Genomic DNA, 24,404 nt, shown 5'->3' on the forward strand with positions numbered 1-24,404 from the left:
ATGTTTACTGCCCTTCTGGTTCCTCTTTTAGTATGGATTTTATAGACATTGTGAAATCTTTTAATCTTGCTCAATGGGTTAAAGGTCCCACTCACTTAAATGGACACACCCTGGACATTGTTCTCTGCTCTGGTTTTATTATTGATAGCGTTGATCTCTGTGAGGCTAGCATATGTGTTTCTGACCACAAAGCTATTCATTTAAAGACTTTGTTACCACTTTCTGCTCACACAGTTTCCACTTATGTCTCCTCCTATGTCTTCATACTTTCTCTGCTGACGACTTTCATAAGGCCCTAACAACTGCATCTACAAATAGCAATAACCAAAGCAAATATGTCTACAGATCTACTAAATAACTTAACAAATACATGTCAAATTATTCTTGACTCTATAGCACCTACAAAAACCCAGAGAGTCAAACCAACTGGAAGCACGCCTTTGCTAAATCACAACACCAGAGAAATAAAAAGAAAATGCAGACAAGCAGAGCGTAAATGGAAAAAGGACAGATTGGCGGTGTCAGATGAACTTCTGAAAGAACTAATGTTTACTTATCATTAAGCTGTAAAAGAAGCCAGGTCATCTTACTTCTCCAGCATCATTGTAACAAACCGTCATAACCCAAGAGTCCTTAGATTCTGTAACTCCTCCTCCTCCTAGTCCACAAACTGAAGCCTCCACCATGATCTGTGAACAAACAAACAAAATAAATGAAATCAGACTCAAGATGGGTCACGTCACTCGTGACGCCTCTGTATACTGTAACCCCTCTCCCTCGCTCACTGTGAACTTTAAAGGACACTGTTGCTGTGCTAAAGGCATCATCAAGTCGTCTAGACGTTATGCCTACAATATTTCTGATGAAGGTTTTTAACAGTGTTGGTCCCACTATTTTATTCATTGTAAACAGCTCTCTGTCTACTGGCTGTGTTCCCTCCTGTCTTAAGCATGCAGTAAAACACCCACTTCTCAAGAAAGCTAGCCTTTATCCTCTTGATTTTAATCATTTTAGACCCATCTCTAAATGACCATTTTATCCAAAGTTTTAGAGAAGGTTGTTTATTTAAAGTTGATTTCTTTTATGAATAATCATAACATCTTTGATAAATTCCAGTCAGGTTTCTGTTCATGTCACAGTACGGAAACTGCTCTCATAAAAGTATCCTTTACTTTCAGCTGATGCAGGTGATTGTTTGTTTTTAATTCTTCAATCTCAGCTCAGCATTTGACACAGTTCTATTGGATTACCTTGAGAAGTGGGTTGGCATCAGGGATACTGCCCTAGACTGCTTCAGATCTTACTTAGAACATTGCTTCTCAACCTTTTTTGGGCCAGCGCCCCCTATCCAGTATCCAGGTCCCTTAAGGCCCCCTATCAATTCAAATGCAGGCTAAATGTCTTCCCATAATATTAATAAACAATATTACACCTTATTGTGCCAACAATGATGGTAAAGCACACCCTCAAGTGTAATATTATGATTATACAACATTTATTAACAAAATAAAAGATATAAACAAAATGTATTCAGATTGTGAGGTAGTTTGCTCTAAAAATAAAAAACTTTGCTTGTGTTATCTCCGTTTCCATGGAAATACATGGGGTATGACTAATCTCTGGAAAACAATTACTCACGTCAGTAGAATCCTATGTAATAAAACCTAGTTAACTACTCCAGCAAGTAGGCCTGACCCTTAGTAACGACCTAGCAACAGGGACGATTTCTAGTCTCTGCTGACTCAGCCAGCCAACTCAAGGTAATGCCTTCTGGAGATTGTGGCATTTTCCCAAACTGAATAAATACCTCACATATAAACACAAAATTACTTTGGTTGTGCAATCTCGTTATAACTAAGATATCCACTGAAAAAAAAAAAAAAATTTCCATGGAGAGATTTAGCTATTATGTCCGCAAACTTCACAGACATTTTTAAGCTAGTAGCGCAGTAGCACCAGCACAGCTCATCTTAACTGAAGGGAAAATGGTTACATTTTGCTGTGTATGGGGGTGCCAGATAATGATGAAGAGTGAAGAAGGGTTCAGGTTTTGTGTGAGTGTGTGTATGTCTAACTCATCCCACAGTCTCAAGAGTTCAATCTTCTCGGCAAAGTGTCTGTTTTATTTTCCCCACAGTTCCTAATCAGTTCAGTTCAATCCAGTTTCACAAACATAAAAGGAAGACAACTCAAAACTCCGCTCCGCATTTTCACCGCCGACCCCCCCACAAAACAAAACAAACGAAAGACACTAGCAGAGCAACACAGTACATAAAATAAAGCCAGCAGAAACGTCAGATAGGTAACTATATATCTTCAAACGTTACAGTTAGGACTGAAAATGACAACAACAAAAAAACAAGTTTGCCAAGTTCACATTGGACTACTGGAAAAAAACCAGAAGGATATGTATCCATAGCTAAGGTGTTCAATAAAATACTGGTGGCATTTTTTTCTTGTTCTGCGCCATTTTGCTGATATGATTGCCCATTTTTATGATGATATCCGCCTGCAGTGGTCTGGCACAGAGTGTCAAATAAAATAACCAGGTCAAAGGCCCACAGGGGTTTTGGTTGAGGGTTTGGGTCCTACCCCAAGAAAATTTGATGTTATTTGACTAAAAACTATGCATTTTCACACATTTTTAAACTATTACCATTAAATAATTTATTTTTTTTTAAAAAACGCACTATTTCCATAGTCAGGCTGTAGTCACTAGCCAGCTGCAGGGACAGGTATGGTAGTCCATAGGCCTAGACTTATTAGTCCAGTTCTTTATCAACACTCTTATCAGTTCTTTTAAATTACTAAAGAATTGGGTTGTTTTCTTTTTTTTCTTTTTTTTTTTTAAAAAAGGATACATTCAGAACAGGATTTGAATAGATTTATAATTTAAATGTGACAAAATATTGTTGCTACAGCAGCAACAGTAATGTTTCCATCATAAGTCACTATATAAATCCATTAATGTCTCACTGGAAAGAAATCAAAATGTCAGTAAAATAAATAATATTCCTGACAGTAAAATAGTGAGTAAAGTTTAGAAAGAATGAAGAACACAGACATCAGTTAGTATCTTCATCCTGTCCTCTCTCCTCATCTCTCTGCTGCTGCTTGACAGGAGGGGCTGTTTGAGCCACTAGTTAAGTTTACAAGAATTTGCCAAATTTTAATATATGTTACAAACTCAGCTAAACACAAAAACCGACAAATAGAGCAGAGGAGAGGACAGAGAAGCTAGCGAGACCATCAGTGGCAGCAAAACGCGTTAGCAACTCAGTTTCTCCGTGTCTACATAGAAAGCAGAGCACGTTCAGCAGAGCAGCATCAGCAAAAGCTCCGAGTTTCTACACGGGAGGTGTTCAGGTACATTGTAGTCATATCTCACCCGCATTTTTGAAGCGCTCAGAGCCCAATTTGTACGCGTGTAAAATGGAGGAAAATAGACCTGACAGCACTTCGAAAAACAGGAAAAGTCTGAAGACTAATGATAAAATTGTGAAAATGTGCATTCAAATATAGGATTTAACTGGCATTAAAACTGCCCCCATTGAGAAACGCTAAAGTAGAACTATCATGGTTATGATCTTCCTCGTTGGCCCCCCTGACATGTGGTGTTCCCCAAGGCTCCATCCTTGGCCCCCTCCCGTTCTGTGTGTATATGCTGCCTCTGGGACACATAATTCATAAACACAATATTCAATATCATTGTTATGCAGATGACACGCACATTTATGTCTCAGTAAAGACCAGTGAATAAAGCAACTTTTCACTCAACATCATTTAGGGATACACGATAATATCGGTACGTCATCGGTATCGGTCGATAATGGCTTTAAAATGAAATATTAGCATCAGCCCAAAACAAACATTTCTGCCAATATGACAGGCCGATTTGTCGCCTTCTCCCCCACCGTCTGGCTGTGCCTCCAGCCTCCCAGCTAGCCCTGGCTCTCCATGTGGATCCAACCAGAGCACTGAGCCTCGGTTTATTATTCATGTTAAAGTAGGAAGAAGCAGCAGGTCTGTCAGGCAGCTGAGTGAAGTGGAGCCTGCGGAGGAAGCACTGGGACTGTCAGGGTGAAGAAAATCCACGGAGGAGCTGCTGTGTTCTATTGCACAGAGAGGAAACACCTCAGCTAACAAGACTTACCACTCTGTTTGAAAAATGTTTTTCTTCTCCTCTCGGTTTATAACGGCGGTTGGCAACCAGTTTATTAGCTACATTGTCGCCACCTTCTGCCTCAGCGTGTGGACCAGAGATTAAATTCTACAGAGTAATCCTGTCTGTCTAATAAACTCAAAGAAAACTCTACTGCTCCACCCACTTGGCAGGTTCATTAAAGTTTTAATGCTGAACTCCTGAACTCCAGTCTTCCTAAGTTCTTCCTTCATATATTGTCTTGATTGATCATACTTAGTACAGTCTATGATTGCACGTGCAATAGTCTCCTCAGCCAGGTGTAAAAAAATGTGTGCATATATCGGCATCGGCAAGATGAGAGGGAAAATAACGGATCTCAAAAAAATATTGTGCATCCCTAGAATGAATTAAAACAAATAATAGTAATATTAAAAATCACATTTTATCGTAGTATGAGTTAAAGTAGTGGCCTCAATGCACAGATATGTTTGCTGAGTCAGCTGAGTCGGTTGATCATTTGTTGGATTGTCATAGCAGGATGTAATTTGAAATAGGGGTGTGAATCTCCATCCTTCACAATGCAATGATGTCAGTGTGGCTAAAGTGATCCTAATCAGTAATGTGACACTACAGCAGCAAACCTGAAGTTTCGTAACACTGTGTCCTCATGTGTAACAGCTGGCTGAATGATGTTTTGACTGTTCGTCTCCACAGCGGATATTTGGAGACACCTCTGAGAAGAACCTCTACCTCTCCCAGCTCATCATCCTGGACACACTGGAGAAGTGCCTGGCTGGGGTGAGTGCCCCCCCTCTGCAGACCTTGCTGTCCTCCACTGTAGAAAACAACACTTAGCTGGGTCTCAGACTCAGACATATAGAGACTTATTTTTGATGAGAGAAGAATTCTGTCAGTATGGAAATAATCTCACCCCATCAGCAGTTTTTAAAACAATTTTTAGGATTCAATATTTGTTCAGATGGAGTTTGTGAATGTAAATCCAGCCTATATCATATAATGAACAACTTCAAATATGTTGTGTCTCGTCTCTTTCAAGACCCCTGCTACCACTACTGCTTATTGTGGGAGCTGGTTGTTACCCACCAAATCTATACCCCCCATCCATCTGTATTAGTCTGAAATCAAACCCAGAAATGATTCAGTATCTGCTACTGTGTTTGCATTCACCCAGACACAAACCTCTGTTAATGTACTTATCCTCCATCAGTCACGCTCTCCTCGTCTCTGGGAAGCACCTCGGCCGTCCAGCAGGCCCGTATGACATTAGCAGGTGTTTCCTCGCTCAAGTCAGTGAACTGCTCTCAGCTTCCTGTACAGGTTTTTGTCATTAGCGTTCACAGTTAGATAGAAGCCAGATACCTGTCTGTATTTGTGGTTCTGAATTGGAACTGGTGTTAAATTTAGATCCAGGATTTTTAAAGAAAGATGCTTTGCAGTACAGCTTATGGACCTCCTGCTTTTCCATCCACATGCTAGGTCCAAACATTGTTCCATTCATTGTTGATACTACATAATGAATGTACATGTCTGTCATTATTACTGTATTTATATTTTACAATATCAAGTTATGTTATGATGTGGCAAAAGTGTGCAACATCACTTAAATAAGATAATCAAACTGCTTTTCAATGCAATGAAACTCGTCATGTGTAAAACAAAAACATTAATAACTCATTTTGTGAATTTTTTTTTCTGAGAAGCTTGATAAATACCAAGCCCTGAGTCCTATGCATTTTTAAACTATACTTTTTTCCCTACATTTTACAGCATCACAGCGCATACTTTGCCTACAGTAAGCTGACATTAAATAAGTAACACAGGGAAAGGTTTGGAAATCAATTGTACTGTATGTAGCAGATAGCGATCCATCAAAAACATGTCTAGAATGGCCCTGGATCTCGATCCTGTACTTCTCCATGAAAATTCCCAGTTAAATGGAAGTGAATCTCTCAGGGAATGGTACTGAAGAGTACAGTAGAAGTTGGAAGAGCTGCAGTGGAATACAAGATTTGGAACTTCAAACTCCATAACTGATAGTACATGATGGTGTTCAGATCAAGAGTGTGTTGCCTGTTTAACACATGGCTGCTTTGTCATCAGAGTTAACTGGTAATGTAGCATGAAGCAATAAGTGTTGTTGCTATGGTTACCTGCAGTTAATTTACCTTTAGATAAGTTAAGGTTACCTTGACGCAGAAGGGTAGTTAAATCATTTACTGAAGCAGAAACACTGAATTTTATAACAACACTGATGAAGAAACTGTATTTAATGTGGACATCTGGCTGACTCTCCATCCACTCAGCAATGTCATTGTGGCCACTTTAGGTGTCCTGATACAGGATATTTTTAAGGCCATGTGACAAAATGTGTCTTTGGGTCAGTCAGTAACCTGTTTTGACCTGTTCCCCGACCCAGAGTCTCTCTGTGACAAAGCCCTCTCTTGCTGACTGCCTTCTTCTTATCTGTCATCCCTCCTCAGCAATCCAAGGACTGCTTGCGTCTGGATGAGACCATGCTGGTCAAACAGCTTCTGCCAGAGATCTGCCATTTCATCCACACGTACCGTGAGGGCCACCAGCACGCCGCTGAGCTCCGGGCCTCTGCCTCAGCTGTTCTCTTCTCTCTGAGCTGCAACAACTTCAATGCGGTCTTCAGCCGCATCTCCACCAGGTAGCCCAGTGTGTTTCTGGGACAGCATGTAGCCTTCTTCAGTATGACTAGAATCTCTATGAAATATGTGATATATACCAGTCTTCTCCATCTTTTATATATCATGTTGATCAAAATTGATCAACACTTAAACATTTGTGTATTTAGTTTCTAATGCCACATACTTCAGTATATACTTAAATAGATATTACTGTCATTACTATCCTGGCCATTGATGGAAAGTTTGGTGTAAATACTAAAACCTTGTCAATTTTCAAACTCTGTTTCAATTTTTCAATTATAGAAGAAGATAGATCATGTTCACACAGAAAGTTCCAGAATGTGTTGGCAGCATTTGTTTCTGTTGTGTGGCAGTGTTAATCACAGAGCCATTCACTTGCACTTTGGGAGATGATCTAATCAGATATAAATTCTACACATCTTCAAAATTTTCAGTAAAAATAAAAGGCATGTACCTCAAAAATGCATATTGGCCCCAAGAAACCTATACTGGTGTCACTTTCTGGTCTGTCAGGAACAATTAAATAGGAACTCATTTGTTAACAGCTATTTTTGAGCAAGACTAGCCGTCTCTTTGGAGCTGTGATCAACAGTAGCACACTGATTGTATCAGGTATTGACCAGTAGAGCTAAGATGAGTAAATGAAGTGATTAGACTGTGGACAGAACATTTAATTGGCAACTACAAAATAAGCAATTTACTCATGTCAACATGGGTTCTGAGAAATTGTGATGGGCATTTTTCACAATTTTCTGACAATTTGTAGACTAAAGGATTAATTGATCATGAAAATAATGATTACTTGCAGGATGACTGGATGTTAGGGCTGCATGGGCACTAAGTAAATGGTCCTCCACGTTGTGCCTTAAAACCGTTTAATGCACACCTACAAGTTGATATCAAGCTTATACCATGGTCCTTTGCCAACGATATAAGATTAAAGCATTCGCAAATTTTTGGTGAAAGTTCTGCACTTACATTGTCATGACAACTTGCCACACTGTACTCACCACCAGCCTGAACTGAGGCATAAAATTCACGCAAGGTGTCATTAAGCATAACGGCAGAGTATGTCTCCAAATCAGTGTGCCTTTGTTTTTGGCAGTATATTAACTGCCCATTTTGCCTTTTTTGTATGAATCTTGTCCTTCTCTTCCTCTATCATTTGAAGCTCTTCAGGTGTCAGTTCCTCCTGCTGTTTTTTTCTGCTTGGTTTCTTTCTTTTCTTCTCCATTTCTTTTTCCTCTGCTGCATCCCATTCTTCAAAACTTCATAACAAGTAACTTTGACAGCTGTGCTCTTTTAATGTTGCTATGGTTACAAGTTAGGTAGCGGATGAATTTCAAATGGTAATTAAACTTGAACCAAACTACGTGTGCATTAATCAGTTTTAACTCCCCTGCTGGCCAATCAGAAAATAGTATTCACCCAGACCATGGTATAATTGAGTATATTTTATAGGCTACTACTAGACTTGCAGCAGAATCATACTATGATGATGATGAAGAAGAAGAAGAAGCAGCAGCAGCAGCAGCAGTGTGTTCAGCAAAAGACTGTCCAATTGGATTAATGCTAAAACTCTCTTCAAATGTGCTGTTGTTTTTGACCACTACACTAAAGCAGCAGAATACATATGTGGTGTTGTATGTGTCCTCAGGCTACAGGAGCTGACTGTGTGCTCGGAGGACAATGTGGATGTTCATGACATAGAGCTGATGCAGTACATCAATGTGGACTGCTCCAAGCTGAAGAGGCTGCTGCAAGGTTAGCTTCCAATGCTCTTACAGATTTACATGATCTTAAAGGAGCCCAGACTTCATGGTAGTGTAATGTAATATATTATAAATTGTCACACACTCTTGTCCTGTCTTATTTCATTGGAGCTGGTCTTGTGAGTGTTCATTTTGATTGTTTTTTTTGTTTTCAGAAACTGTTCTGAAGTTTAGAGCCCTTAAGAAGCCTGCCCAACTAGCAGTCATCAACAGTTTAGAAAAGGTAAGTCTTGCATTGGCCTGTTACAGTTCACCATTATTTTAGTCCAACAGAAATTAAATAGCATTTTTATCTACTACAGTATACATATCTTCTCTGTAGGTCACTTGTCCTGTGTTCTCCTTTGAGGGGAAAAAAAAAAAAATAAAAACCTCAAGGGAGAATCTTATATTTGAAATGTTTTGGTTTCATGGTTTTAGTTAGAATACTGTTAGTTTCTCAGCTTACGCAGCTGGAGACCTTATTTCGGTACAGTAAATCAAACTTTACATAAAGCGATAATGTGGCGTTCTATCATAGGCAGAGCAGACGGTCACACTGAGCCTGATAGCATCCTGCTACACAACACAAGAGCCACAGTCTCTGAACAGCAACCCACATTAGCTTTCCTGCAAAAGTCTCCTTCTTATCTAACTTGCAAACATAAACACACGTCTTGTTGAACGAGCCACCAAACAAACATTCATCTGGTAAAAGTGCACTGCTAATGTCAGTTAGCAGGCTAGATAGCTAATTAACTGCTCAGCTGCAGAACATTGAACAGCATGTAAACATACCTGCAGATGTCACTTCGGACCCGTTAGATGCTGCTGTGGTTCTGGACACCAACACGCTCCTCCAGTTGGCTGAGACAAAAAGGAGCATTTTGGATATTTTCACCAAAGAACTTTTCTCTTCATTTTTTATAAAAGATACTTTTATTGAGCAGTTTGGTTTATAGACAGATGACAATGAGTCAGTTGTTTCTCAATTTAACAAAGCCAAATGATGCGTTATACAAGTATCCACTCGACATTCAGTCAGTACATAATAAAGAATGACTAAATGAATATTGAAATTACACAGTAATAACAGCAAAATAAACTGAGTAGCAAATAAGGGGGAAAAGGTAGGGCTGCATCAGTCCATAAACTCCTGAGTCCACCTGCATTCTGTCAGTCAAATCACTGCTTTTTTTTTATCCACATCATTATACACAATGTAACACAGCGTGACACCGTCACAGGCTGTAAACTTTTACAGATTCTTTCCTCTAAATGACCTAAATATATAACTGTGATGGAAAACGGAGGACAGCGTGACGCAGAGGGACTGTGTTTCCTGCTCCGAGCTCTCAGTTCCGTGTTAGATGCAGTGAAGTTGGCGTGTACCAGCGACTCTGCCGTCTCCTCCTCTACCCTCCAGTATGATCGACTCTTCAGGATGAACGCTTTTTGTTTCTCTGACTGTGTGGAAATCTGATGTTTTCACATCACAAACAATGAACAGTAGCATCTAGAGATTTCTCTTTTTAATAAAACTATCAACAGTACATTTAAAAAACATCTTTTTTTCAGTTGAGCTTTAATTGTTTTTACAAAACTTTCCCACTTGTGCAGAATACAGTCTTAATGTGTTTTTATGCACTAAATGTTTTTTTGACTTCAGGGGGACGTCAACAATAATTGAGCTGTTGTTAACACTTGTTGCCTAGTTTATCTGTATGCAGGTTCTTGTCATACTTACTCTGTTATCACTCTACAGGCATTTTGGAACTGGGTGGAGAATTACCCAGATGAGTTCACCATGCTCTACCAGCGACCACAAGCAGATATGGCAGGTATGAAGAGATTGAAAGAGTTTAGTACAACTTCACCTCAGTGTTCACTCTTTCAGCAGAGATTCAGTCCATCGCTAAATCTCACATTCAGACAGGGCACCTATGTGTTCACTCCAAACTCTCCACACTTGGATTGTATATTTGGTCTGAAGGGCAGAATTAGTTGATTCTTTTCTAGAAAAAGGCAAATAATTACCATTGCACTTGGACCAGCATTAGTTGATACTCTTAAATGAACGAAGTGTTTGTTAGTTTGATTGTGTACATCATGCATAGATCTCCAATGCTGCTAATCAGACTCTCATTTTGATACTTTGAGCATGACACTGATTGGTCTAAGTGGGGGTGCTAAAACTCCATGTTGGGTTTTGCTGATCGTCATACTAACTAATAACTAATGTAACAGCCGTTCTTTGCCTTTCCAGAGAAAGTCAATTCTGCTGGAGAAGAGCTGAGTGTCAGTGACCCTGAAGGGGGCATGTTGGAGCTAAAACAGGGTTTTAAGTTGCTCTTTTATTGGATTAATTTAATTGGATTCATTGAATCACAACTTAAAAATGTTCTTCCAATCAGTGACTAGAAACATTGTTGAAATAGATAATTCATCACTGTGAGCATCATGTCCAGATTAATATCTCTCATTAGAAACAAGCAATGAGTTTGTACACATGAAATGAAGGGTTGGTGAATTGGTGCAATATCAGGAAATACTGATATTTAGATTTCCTGATTTGTTAATGGCAGTTACTTACATTTTTTAAGTACCACCCCTTTTGAAAGTGAAGTGGCTTTCAATAATATGGTGTGTGTGTGCGTGTGTGCGTGTGCGTGTGCGTGTGCGTGTGCGCGTGCGCGTGTGCGTGTGCGTTTGCGTTTCGATGTACAGAAGCTGCAGAGAAGTTGTTTGACCTAGTGGACAGCTTTGCAGAGAGCGCCAAGAGGAAGGCAGCAGTGTGGCCTCTGCAGATCATCCTCCTCATCCTCTGTCCAGAGATAACACACACTATCTCCAAAGACACTGTGGAAGACAGCAAGGCCAACAAGGTGAGTGGAAAGACCACACACACACACACACACACACACACACACACACACAGGGACTCAACCACTCACTGCCTTCCTTCCCTCTTCTGTTGTGTGTGTGTGCAGAAACTGTTTATGGACAGTTTGCGTAAAGCTTTAGCGGGCCAGGGTGGCAGCAAGCAGCTGATGGAGAGTGCTGCTATTGCCTGTGTCAAACTGTGTAAAGCCTCCACCTACATCAACTGGGAGGATCACTCAACCATCTTCCTCCTGGTCCAGTCCATCGTCATGGATCTCAAGGTCTGACCACTTACTGTAAACTCTCTTCATGTTGTAGTTTTTCATATTTTTATAGATGTTGGTTGCTATTTTTTGCCCCAAGCAGCAACTAGAAAATTAAATCATTTGATATTAAAAAATGGTGAATTTCCCACAACATTCCTTTCATTGGACAGAGTTATTATCATTTTCTCAAAGGCAAAAAGGACACAGAAAGCACTGAAATCAAAAGTGGGTTTTTATTTAATTAATTTTTTAAAAAGTGAAACATAGTCCTCTCCTTGCCCCCGTAATGTTTGTACAGTCCCTAATGTTGCGTGTCTGATGGACCCTGAGAGGAGTTACAAGCTAATTAGTTACTGTTATCACCACTACTGTTACTTTCTCTTATATATTACTCTGTAGCTTTGTATGAGCCTATTGTGAAAAGCTTGGAGTATATTTTATCACGGATGTGCTTTTGAATGACCTTGTGTGACCTGTGACCCTCCCTGTCCCATCAGGCTTTGCTGTTCAACCCAGCCAAACCCTTCTGGAGGGGGACGGGCAGTCAGAACGCTGATGTGGAGCTAATGATGGACTGCTTTGTCTCCTGTTTCCGCATTAATCCTCACAACAACCAGCACTTTAAGGTGGACTAAAACAATCATTTGAAGTTTGCCCTGTTAGTCTATAACACCATCCTCTGGGTAATCCAGTGGACAGAACTTTGATCAGCTTTCTCTTTGTCTTGAAGGTCTGTTTGGCCGCCTCCTCCCCCTCCACCTTTCACTTTGTCCTGGTCAACTCGTTGCACAGAATAATCACCAACGTAAGTCTGCAGAGCTTCTTCCCACATCAGTGTTAATGGAACATGTAGTTTCTTCACTTGTCACTTCTGATCCTGTGTTGTCTGCTTTCAGTCTCATCTGGACTGGTGGCCTAAGATCGATGCAGTGTACTGCTACTCTAGTGAGCTTCGCTTTATGTTCTCAGACACCCTCAACCGGGTGGTGCAAGGCATCGGCACCCACGCTCCACTACGCATGACTCCGGTGAGGGGATGTTCACTGCATTTAACATATTACAGCCAGGGTAAAGTTGTAAAGACTGGGTAATGGTGATGCTGTTTTGACCTCAAACCTAGTTTGGTATTTATTGGCCGACATATACACCAATACCTTTACATCTGCATTAAGCTGATATCTCCTGATACCTCATTGTAGCTCTAATGTTATTTTGCCTGAAAGGAATACAAAAATATGACCCAAGTTATAATTACTTTGAATATATAGTAACATCATTTCCTCTTCTAGTGAGTTGCATTTCAGAAAATGATATGATGATCTCCTCTCCACAAGATTTATTTCCATCGTGGTCCTTGAGGACAATAAATCCTGTTGTCATCAATAAATCCCTCTCAACTCCAAGCCCATTAGTTCCCACTGAAGACATACGGTGGGGTCCAAAACTCTGAGACCACTAGTCAAATTTCATTCTATTTTTTCATTACAAATGGTAATATCAGCTTAACAATTTGAGTAAAAAGTTGAATCTTTGAAAAATGTAGATAAATTTCAGAATATCTTAGTGTTTGGTTTGTCCTCCCTTTTGCCTTAATGACAGTTTGATGACCTGATGACCCATGTTATCCCAGCATGATTTGACAATGTTCCAAAGAGCTTCTTGTGATGTCACTGAATGCCTGGCTTTGAGGTCAGGTGACTGGGGGGGGAAGTCCATGACAATCAGAATTCCTTGGTCTTCTTGGGTCTTCAAATAGTTCTTGCAAAGCTTTGAGGTGTGTTTGTGGTTGTTATCCTGCTGCGATATGAATCCTACTGCACAAAGATGCAAACTAGAGGATATAGCATGTCTCTGAAAAATGGAGTGGTACTTCTCCTTGGTCAGGGTGCAGTCAATTTGATGCAGGTGTCCAACTCCAAAGTAGAACAAACAGCCCCAGACTTGAATATTCCCACCACCATCTTTCACTGTCGGTTTGATACACTGCAGTATCATTCTCTCTCCTGTTCCTCTCCTTACATACAGCCTTCTGTTACTGTCATAAATCTCAAACTTGAATTCATCAGTAAATAGGACTTTTTTCCAGTCATCCACTGTGAAATGCTGGTATTTCTTAGCCCACTCCAAGCGTTTGGCCTTGTTCCCCCTGCTGAGAAGTGGTTTAGAAACTGGTCCTTGTCCTCCGAGACCACTTCAACACACTCTTCTTTTGACAGTACTTTTGCTGATTGGAGTCTTGTGTTCTTTATTTACCACATTCTGTATCTGTGATGAAGTTACTTTTCTATCTCTCAGGGAACTAAGCTTGATGTATTGGTCTTCTGATGTTGTGGTCACTTTTGGTGTGCCTGATCATTCTTTGGATACAATTGATCCAGTTTCTGCAAAGTATTTTAGAGTTCCATGCTCTGTCCCCTTAGAAACCTTGAGTCTAGCCATGATGTCACACTGAGAAAGCCCCTCTTTGCTTAGAATAACAATTTGACTCCTGACTTTCGCTTAGTTCTGATGCCACGTTTCCGACTATCACATTGCTACTTAGTAAGCAATGATCTGCTGGAAATTTGAGGCACAGCCATGTTTATAACAGGTGAACACTGACTGTCAGTTGAGTTACTTGACCAGGCCTCCGATGAGTAGATTAAATCCACCAGTGTCATCTGAACACATGCTTGAGTGGAAGAGATAAGTTACTTCTTCATTTTACATGTTATAACTTGTTTTTAAATGTTTCTGAATCCTCAAACTTTTATTATTTACAGGTTTATGTGAAAATATTAGAGATTTTCAATGTGGTCTTAAGGCTTTTGGACCCCACTGTAAATCTTTAAAAAACAGCTCACACATTTATGGTTTCATTTTTTTAAAAGGCTCAATAATTTCCAGCTGGTCACTATACAACAACGTAGGTCTACAGCACAGAGGAATAAGATGTATCACGTTTTGGTATGCACACAATACTTGTTAGTAGATCAATTTGTTGTTGGTTTGGGTCTGAAAATGAACTTTGTTGACATGAAGAAAAATCTATTTATCCTTGAAGTATGCCCAGAAGTATTAGTGTAACATTTGCTTTATTTGTCAGTCGGTGCCTAAATCAGATGGACCTGAGACTTCACTGAATTCACACACAATACAGACATTTGTGTCAAACAGGAAAGTGAGTTGAGTGTATAATTAACCCTTTGAATTTGCTCCAAAGCGTTTTTCCTTGTTAACAGAGTCTTCAGGTGTTCTAATACAGCTCCTGAACCTTACCACCGTCCTCCTTTGTTGTCTCTCACACAGAGCCTGACATTCAAAGGGAAGATGACCACCAGCCTTAAGTTCAAAGAGAAAGCCACAGAACTGGACACTCGAAGTTACAAGTGCCTCCTCCTCGCTCTGGTCAAACTAATCCACGCTGACCCCAAACTCATGTTGCATGTGAGTCTGTCACAACAATCAGGTTGCAAGGGCTCTGCTGCTGTAACCTATGACTTTTAAACCGAATGACTTTTAAGCTGAATTTGTCAGACTTGGCAGTTTGATCATACTTTTTTCCTGTATTGTGTGTTAGAACCCAGTGAAGCAAGCTCCAGAGATGCAGAGCAGCACAGCAGAGCTCATCACCGGCCTGGTGCAGCTAGTGCCTCTAACCAATACCACCCAGCTCTCACAAGAAGCCATGGAGGTCAGAGGCACCTTCAACCCTTCACTTTCTGCACATTTCATGCTTTTCATTTTCACGACAGAGAACACATAGAATTCTGACCTTTCTCCCTGTAATCTCAATATTTTAACTTAATTTTCTATTTTTTCTCCTCACAAATCAGATTTTCAATGAACATTATGGACATTAGAACATTATACAATTCAGTAATCAAAGGATAAAAAAAAAGAATAATCTAAATTGAAGCAGCTGCAGCAGAGATACTCTGACTTTTATTTCAACACTTCCTGCAGATGTGTCATATTAAAAGCCTGCCAGGAATGGGAGGAATCATGCACTTTAAACTGCTGGAATGCTTTTAATGTGAAACGTCTGTGTGGGAAGTTTTGAGTTGCATTCACTCTTTCATTTAACTTTTAGAAAAGAAAAAAAAAACAGTATTTGTGTGTAAAAAATAGAAAGTAAGAGCATCAGAGTGGTGAGAGTTGAGTCTATGTGATCATTTCTGTCTAAAATGGAATTGAAGTCATCATTTCATTCTGTTTGTTCCTTCTTCTCTTTAATCCTATTTAGCTTTATTGCATTATTGGGGGGTTTTTTTTCACTACAAACTTCAAATAATGACGAAACATGTTTCCTCTCTCCTCCTCTACCTCTCTCATCTTCTCTCTTGTCTCTGTCTAGGCTCTGTTAGTTCTGCACCAGCCAGAGACCATCGAGCTGTGGAATCCTGATGCTCCTATAGAAACATTCTGGGACATCAGGTACTCATCTTTCCATAAAGAGGGGAGGGAAGGGCTCTATGGGTGTGGACTGTGACAGCCATGATGTGCTGCTTCATAAGACAGAGTAGCTCTGCAGTGTCTTTACAGTCCTTTACATTTTTCAATATTAAGTTTTGATCACATTTAATCTGACATCAGTCTGCACAATATGTGTTAGAATAATTGGAATAAGGGTCAGAAAACCTACTAGACTTGATCCCAATCGCACCATTATTTCACTTTTTAACACCATGTTTTCTACTTCTGTTGGACAAGGTAAACAAGAACTGAACCTTTAGTTTTCTCTCCCTTTATTTACAGGCTTATGGCAAAGGCACTAAATTTCAGCTTGTCCTTGTCTTTATGACTAATTTAGGCTATGCCAGCAGAACTTAGAATTTAAAAAAAGTCAGATGGGACGTTTAACATTTGAAAAATCAACTTGTCGTTGCTCCCTGGTGGACGAACTATGTAATAAAACTATTTCTAAATGATTCAAACATACTGTCTCAGACATTTCTCATTCCTTTAATAGCCAGGTATACAGTACCAGTCAAAAGTCACTTGAATGAGAACATGTGTCCAAACTATTGACTGGTACTGTATATGTCATAAACTAATATAAACTGATTTATTGGCCAAGTTGTACATTTGTTTTTATTAAATAAATGTCTGTATACAGATAGATAGAACCATGTCGATAGTTTAGTCGATTGACATAAAACTTATTGATGAATTAAGTTCCAGCTTCCTTTAATGTGAATATTTTCTGGTTGCTTTAGTCTTCTATGACAGTAAACTGAATATCTTTGAGTTGTGGACTGTTGCACCTTGGGCTTTGGCAGACCGTGACTTTCACCATTTTCTGACATTTATGGACCAAATGACTCATTGATTAATTGAGAAAATAATTGGCAGATTAATCAATAATGAAAATTAGCCATTAGTTTCAGCCATAGAATACTCTAAGCCTTAGTTCTGTCAAAACATGTAGTGATTGTGTATTAAAAAAAAAAAAAAGAGGAAATTTTCTTGAATTTTGTCAGATTTTTTGTTTGTTTGTTTGTCAATATATCTTGAGATTTTCTCCCCAGGGTTCCCGTCCTGCTTGACAGGAAGTTGAATGTTGTCATTTGAACAGTGACCAGTTAGCTTAGCCCTGCTTTTATATATTTCTTTACATGTCATGAATCTGCATGTAAACCATGGACGCACAGACGGCAGTCACCTTCAATAGAGTAGAATAGATGGTTATTGTCTGTCAGGGTGGAAAATTGTCTTTGGCTATATCTCTCTTGTAAGAATCATGTGTAGAGCATCTTCATGTTTTGCTGAGTCAAACAGGTTTCAGGATACTGACCCTCCTCCACCTGTGTCTGTCTTCAGTTCACAGGTGCTCTTCCTCATCTGCCGCAAATTGATTGGCCAGCAGATGGTCAACGGGACAGAAGTTCTCAAATGGCTGAGGGAGATCCTCATCTGCAGGAACAAGTTTCTGCTCAAGAACAAGGTTTGTTACAGCTGTTTGTTACTGCAGCAATAAACAGTTGTTAGTTAAAAATAGTTCGAGAGGCAAGTCACATCAATCTGAATGCAAACAAGCCTGCAGCAATCATCTTCAGAACAAATGATGCAATCTCTCTTTGGGCCAATCAGTGCAAACCAGTGACAATGACAGCAGTCAGTCTCCCTGGCTGAGAAGCAGATTTGTGGTGGTGTGAATGCTCAGAAACAAGAAAGATTAGGTGTGACAGCTGTGTGTATCTTTGATCCTCCAGGAGTGTGCCACGATGGGTGGTGGTATCCCCGTCTGCCGGCAGGCGCAGACCAAGCTGGAGGTGTGTCTCTACATGTTCTTGTGGAGTCCGGACACGGAGGCGGTGCTGGTAGCCATGTCGTGTTTCCGCCACCTCTGTGAGGAGGCTGACATCCGCAGCGCTGCTGACGAGGTGCCTGTCCAGGCCATCCTGCCCAACTACGCCACCTTCAGTGAGCTGGCCTCCGTCAGCAACATGATGGGAACAGGTCAGTCAGAGAAATCCCAATCGTGTTAAAATCTGTGTCTACACGGCTTCTCTCTGGGGCTTTGTATAGCTCATACAGGCTTTACCAACTTGAGAACTTTGACTGTGAGTTTCCATGAACAGTTTGGTTGTTGTTTTCTCAGGCCGCTCCACCCTGCAGAAGAGGGTGATGGCCTTGCTGAGGAGGATAGAGCACCCCACACCAGGAAACATTGGGGTAATGTTTGTTCAAAATGAACAGTTGTGTTTTTCTGTTCTCTCCCAATGATTTACCTTCATTTATCACTGCTGGCCGAAGCCGCAGATGATTCACTGGCATGGTTTCAAATTAGGAGCATCTACAGCTGATTTCACCTTTTTAAATGGTAAAACAAAATCAAGAAGACAATAAATAATTTTCTAGAAAATTGTAAGAAAATTGCTATTGCAATTGTTATTTGAACATTTCTCACAGTGTTTTATCTTATCAATGAAAATGAAGTTAAATAGGAACAATTCTACATTTCTATGAAAAATCTCCACATCAAAGCTGATTGTTTTGTTAAAGGCATGTTTGCAGACACAGTCCTTTGTGCACTGCTGTTAATGTCTGTTGGTTCCACCCTCAGGCTTGGGAGGACACATATGGTAAATGGGACCAGGCTACGAAACAGATCCTCAACTTCCCCAAAAACAAGGCAGATGATGGGCAGGTAAGCATGTCCTCTTTTTGTACCTTTTGATTGATGATAATGTGGACTGGCCTTCATTTCTCTGTCCATCAGGGTCTTGATTAGTGTGTTAGCGGCTTCACTCAGGTTTTCCGGTATCATGAAGCTGGCTCACTTTTAACAGGGATAAATCACCATGGTAACCTATGCTGAACAGTTAACCTGCTCAATAGAATCATTTTACTTCAGAATAGTTTCTTCATCATCGAAAAAAAAAGCAAAAAGGGTTTTACAAGACGTCGTTGCATCGAGTTGTTGCCAGATTCTACTTTTATACTAGACAACCCTGCATGTTTTCTAATTTAATATACATATTATTTATCCATTATTATTTAGAAATTATAATATTATAAGGTCTATTAAGGTCTGGATCACTTTTTTTGTTGCAAAATTCTTTGTTATAATAAACATTGTCAAGCATAAAACAATTTGGCAAATGAGTGGACCTCCAGTGAATTCTGATGAGTGTCCTAGCTGCTAACAGTGCTACATCAACATATATTTGATCATGTGAATACAAACTGTCTAGTGGTACCTAATAATAAACAAAGATGATTTAGTTTCATATCATGATTTGTTCAGAAGGATAAAATGTCAACAGCAGATTTCCAAAACAAGGTTTGGAAATCTGTGTCAACCAAGTGGTCTCATTGAAATGAATGAGCGGGCTGCGTTTTTTTTCCAAAGAGTTCTAATGTGGGTCTGAACACATCCTTAGATCTCAAACGTTCACTTTTTTTTTCCCTTTAATTTTTCTCTGAAGCTCTACTCAAACAATCATTCTACATTTCAGTGTTTCCAACTATCTCTAATGGAAGGAAGCCACAGCATGCTTGAAAAGTCACTACAAGCCACTACATGACATCACACACATTTTGTATGTTTTATCATTATGCAAGCATTTGCATATAAAGAAAAGATACAATGAAGCGTAATGACTAAGTGACTTATTATATCTATTATTATTGTTACATAATGTTATTCAAGCTACTGCATCATCCCATCTGTATACATCTAAATCTACTAGTAATTTTCCAAACTTCTTATGTGGGCTGTTGTATAGGCTGCTAAACTGAAGTATCTTTGATAGAGAGGATCCACACACTGGAGTAACTAACTCTAAGCTTTTGTAAACAAATCTAGTAAAAAAAAATCCAACAAAGTTAAGCAATCAATTGAAATCATTTAGAACAAAACTAGAGAGAAGAGGCTGGTTGACATCCTACTCACTGAACTCAGTCAGTCCACAGCCTGTAATTCGTTATCCATGTTGAATTAACCAGTCAAGGCCGATGTTGTTTGTTTTTTTCCGGAAAAGGGTCAAGTGATAGGGTTGTGACGAATCAGGGAAGGACACATTGTGACTGATAAGATCCAATCAGGAAGCGAACGTGGGTGTCTGCATCATCATTTTCAAAAGTCGCCGTTTTCCGCCCATCCAGGCTAAAACGCAGTCCCGAAGTTTTCAAACTAAAACGGGGTCAGCAGTGTTTTCAAAAGTCTCCGTTTTAGGGGTTCGAAAATACCAGTGTAGTGTGGACGCAAGGTGTGAACATAGCAATGTGTTTAAAAATGAAAACATATTAGTCTGGATGTAGCGTAAGTTGGCAATACTTATTCCCTACAACAGCTGCTACTTAACCATGACTACTTAACTGTTTAAGTCCATGTGTTTTGACACCTTTCTTTCTTGGCGTGGGTTTTTATTAAATTAAGTGGTTCCTGCTTGATTAAAATGTGAATCTGTGTGCTGTAAACAAACACACTGTGTTTATAATACATATACAGATGTAGTGTGTAGTGCTTCTGCCACTCAGTGTTTCTCTGTCCCCTCACAGCAGGAGTGGATCAACATGACCGGCTTCCTGTGTGCTCTGGGAGGTGTGTGCCTGCAGCAACGCAGCACCCCCGGCCCAGCCACCTACAGCCCACCTATGGGCCCCATGAGCGAACGCAAACACTCCATGATCTCCATGGGCCCTTGTGAGGTGTCCAACCCCGTGGCCTCGGCCACCTCCTGTTCCTCGTCAGCCTCCAGCGAGACACCAGTCAGCCGCTTTCTGGACAGGCTGCTGGCCCTGCTGGTGTGCGGCCACGATCGGGTCGGCCTCCACGTTCGCACCAACGTCAAAGACCTGCTGGGGCTGGAGCTCAGCCCCGCCCTCTACCCCATGCTCTTCAACAAGCTGAGGAACAGTATTGGAAAGTTCTTTGACACGCAGGGACCAGTGAGTGCAGACACATCATACCCCCATCACAAATCTGGTGGTGTTGATAAAATATTGATGGTTCCTCAGTAGTAAGTGATCCATAAATGAAAAGAATCCAGAGTTTTTTAAATTCAATTGAAGTGTTCCTAATAGTTCATCCACCCCATTAACATACATGAGGATAGACAAATTATTAGGAACACTTTTCAACCTCAATAATAAACATAAAGTAGACTTATCACCTTTCAGACAATGTTAACAAAAACAGAAAAAGTATAAACTTCACAAAAGTAGAATTTATTGCAGAGCTGTCATATTGGATTGCATTAGATTGCACCGGTGATCCTTAATTAGGTGCTCAGTGAGTGTATATTTGTAATATAGAAGTTTGAAGGTGTGTGTGTATCTGACATGTGCTCTGTGACTCTACTCTCTTCCAGGTTCCTATCAATGACACTAACACCCAGTTTGTGGAGCAGACCATTGCCATCATGAAGAACCTGTTGGATAACCACACAGAGGGCAGTTCTGAACACCTGGGACAGGCCAGCATTGAGACCATGATGCTCAACCTGGTCAGGTTAGCACTCACACTGACACACAAACACACACTGATGGAGTAAAGCTGGATTTATACCTACAGTAGCGTTGGCTCCACAGTAGCCAGCATGCAGTTAAGTTTAATGTTGCACCGCCATGTTTCTACAGTAGCCCCGAACGGACAAACCAAACACCGGCTCTAGAGAGGGACTGTCATGTTTTTCGTAGGTTGTCCCACACACTTGGAAGGGGAGAGTGAGGGATATTCAGTTTGTTGCTAGATGCCACTATATCCATAACACTGGTCCTTTAAGGCTCTAGTCATGCATTTAGAGGGCAGCTGTAACACACATTGTAGCTTCTTCTCTACTGGGAAACATCCTCTCCTCTGGTTATCTACAACCTTCAACAAATCAGCATGGAGCACACTGAGTGTTTCATTTGGAACACAGATTAGAGCAGAAACAAGCAGCTAATGTAGACTCTGTGTCTAGCTCGCAAAAAGTACAAGCAAGCTAAGAAGAAAATCATTACAGTAATTGACTAAAGCAGAAAAAGGCAAGATTGTTTTGTTCATCCATTATTTGGTGTATAGTGTATGACTCAATTGCTACAGAGTAAAATAAAATTAAACTCCAACTTTATTGTCCACCAGAATGTTAAAGCAGCACAAGAACGTGTAACATGTCGAAAAATATTGAAAACAAAGCATTTAACATTGAAACATTGCATTATATAGTGTGATTTGTGGCTGAAGATTTGAATGTATGATTCTGACTGCTCTTAGAATGAAAAAGCAAATATTCTTGGTAGCCAAATGTTGTGGAAGATTAGCTAACGCAGTTTTAAGACAGAACATACTGGATCTGTTTTTAGGGTTATTGATCTACATTCCTCCCCTCAGGTATGTGCGCATTCTGGGTAATGTCGTCCATGCTATCCAGATCAAAACCAAGCTGTGCCAGCTAGTGGAGGTGATGATGGAGAGACGAGATGACTTGTCCTTCTGCCAGGAGATGAAGTTCAGGTTAGTGACAGTTACACATCACCTGTAAAATACTGACAAATCTTAAAGCTGGTCCCTTAAAGTCTGTTGTTTTTTTCTACTTCAGATCAAGTGGTGTATTTTTCTTTTTGTCAGTTTGTAGCTGTCATTCCTGCTCTGTTGTTTGTAGGAACAAGATGGTGGAGTACCTGACCGACTGGGTAATGGGAACCTCCAACCAAGCTGCTGATGATGACATCAAGTGCCTGACAAGGTAAAGCTCTGTTACACATCTCCTCACAATACAGCAACTGAGGCGAGCACAAGAGAGCTCACTTCTTACCATTTCCTCATCCCTGTTTGTGTGTGTGTGTTTATGTTTGTGCGCGGTTGCGTGTGTGTGATGTGCAGGGACCTGGACCAGGCCAGTATGGAGGCAGTCGTGTCTCTGCTCGCTGGTCTTCCTCTGCAGCCTGAGGAGGGAGATGGAGTGGAACTGATGGAGGCCAAATCCCAACTCTTCCTCAAGTAAGAACATGGAAGCCACTCAAAACTGAAAAACAATGAATGGAAAATACCACTAATTATGAAAACTAAAGGCCATAACTCACAGTTCAGTGTGAAATTTGAAAAGCCTTCACCCAGCTTTTATTCCGAGCGTATAATTTTGCTAACCAGGTAGCTTAACACAATTGTTCTTGTACACAGGGTTATTTGTGTTGCTGCATACTGCTGTGACAGTTGGCGACAAGATCATTCCGTTTGCACTGGAATTGTCATGTGGGGGTTTTTTTTCTGGATGAAAGATACAGGCTTGAGACTCTTCCTTGTAACAAAACTGAGCACCTGTAGTAGGCCTTATGAACTTCTCTATTTGCATATTCATTTAATCTTGAGATGAAATGAAAAATGCCTTTTTAACCCTTTTAGATCATATCCCCAGTCATATTGTGCACCTATTTACCGATATATGCCAAAAAATACAAAAAATTTCTTTGTATTCTTATATCAAAATCCAATCATGTTTTCCTCCTGTAAAACAAAATCTGACTTGTGCTTACGTAGACTTGAACCAATCAATTTCAACCAATAATATCATGACACACCATCAATCAATTTTCAACTTTTAGTGCCTAAGATCTAAGATTCACTATGACATGCCCACTTTTCAATGTTCAAATCAAAATCCTCCCCACGTTATGTCACGTCTGTCTATCCTGTTTCACTCGGAAATAAGTCACAATACGGAAGTGAGATACTCTTGAAATGCTGTTTCATCTGGACTTTAATATGTGTTAATATGAATCTACCTTACATTCACCTTTAAAGTTGCAATACATGACATTCAGCCACTAGATGTTGCGCTATAGCACCAACATTTTAGACCAAAACAAATGTGTATCGTTTACTCAGTAAAGTTGGGGAAAAAAAGAAAGAAAGCCAACAACTCACAAAACTCAGATCAAACTGTTAAACTAGGCAGTACTGATCAAATATGTATCAAAATTCTGTTACTGCATTGCCAATGTCTTGCCTCAAATGTCTCCAGATATTTTGCGTGTGAGGTGTTTAGGGAGCATCGGTAAACTACCTATATCCTACATGTGAGGAATTTAGGGATCATGAGTGAATTATAGCATATACTGATAGCGTGCATGTGAGGAGTGTAGGGAATGTCGATAAATTGTAGAGTCTATTGATAGGTACAACTCTCTAGGTATTGAGAAATCGGCCTGTTCCGAACAGGCACATTTTGAACGGGCACTGCACTAGTATAAATAA

At 40.1% G+C, this 24,404-nt stretch overlaps 1 protein-coding gene across 6 annotated transcripts in view; it reads left to right on the plus strand.

The window, feature by feature from the left end:
• Positions 1–24,404, plus strand: part of nf1a (neurofibromin 1a) — a 94,702-nt gene that overhangs the window by 9,061 nt on the left and 61,237 nt on the right. For 2 of the 6 annotated variants that reach the window (XM_067593773.1, XM_067593775.1), the window contains exons 3-25: positions 4,859–4,942; positions 6,646–6,836; positions 8,495–8,601; positions 8,765–8,832; positions 10,354–10,429; positions 11,316–11,473; positions 11,579–11,752; positions 12,235–12,363; positions 12,468–12,542; positions 12,634–12,765; positions 14,823–14,897; positions 15,026–15,163; positions 15,297–15,410; positions 16,074–16,153; positions 17,540–17,663; positions 17,932–18,178; positions 18,321–18,394; positions 18,786–18,869; positions 20,726–21,115; positions 21,538–21,677; positions 22,542–22,664; positions 22,813–22,896; positions 23,034–23,150. In XM_067593773.1, coding sequence (XP_067449874.1) covers positions 4,859–4,942; positions 6,646–6,836; positions 8,495–8,601; positions 8,765–8,832; positions 10,354–10,429; positions 11,316–11,473; positions 11,579–11,752; positions 12,235–12,363; positions 12,468–12,542; positions 12,634–12,765; positions 14,823–14,897; positions 15,026–15,163; positions 15,297–15,410; positions 16,074–16,153; positions 17,540–17,663; positions 17,932–18,178; positions 18,321–18,394; positions 18,786–18,869; positions 20,726–21,115; positions 21,538–21,677; positions 22,542–22,664; positions 22,813–22,896; positions 23,034–23,150 — 2,984 coding nt within the window. The remainder of the gene's footprint in view (positions 1–4,858; positions 4,943–6,645; positions 6,837–8,494; positions 8,602–8,764; positions 8,833–10,353; positions 10,430–11,315; positions 11,474–11,578; positions 11,753–12,234; positions 12,364–12,467; positions 12,543–12,633; positions 12,766–14,822; positions 14,898–15,025; positions 15,164–15,296; positions 15,411–16,073; positions 16,154–17,539; positions 17,664–17,931; positions 18,179–18,320; positions 18,395–18,785; positions 18,870–20,725; positions 21,116–21,537; positions 21,678–22,541; positions 22,665–22,812; positions 22,897–23,033; positions 23,151–24,404) is intronic. The other 4 variants (XM_067593776.1, XM_067593778.1, XM_067593774.1 and 1 more) reach the window with 3 other exon arrangements.

The sequence above is a fragment of the Thunnus thynnus genome, chromosome 7 (assembly GCF_963924715.1).
Source record: "Thunnus thynnus chromosome 7, fThuThy2.1, whole genome shotgun sequence".
NCBI lineage: Eukaryota > Metazoa > Chordata > Actinopteri > Scombriformes > Scombridae > Thunnus > Thunnus thynnus.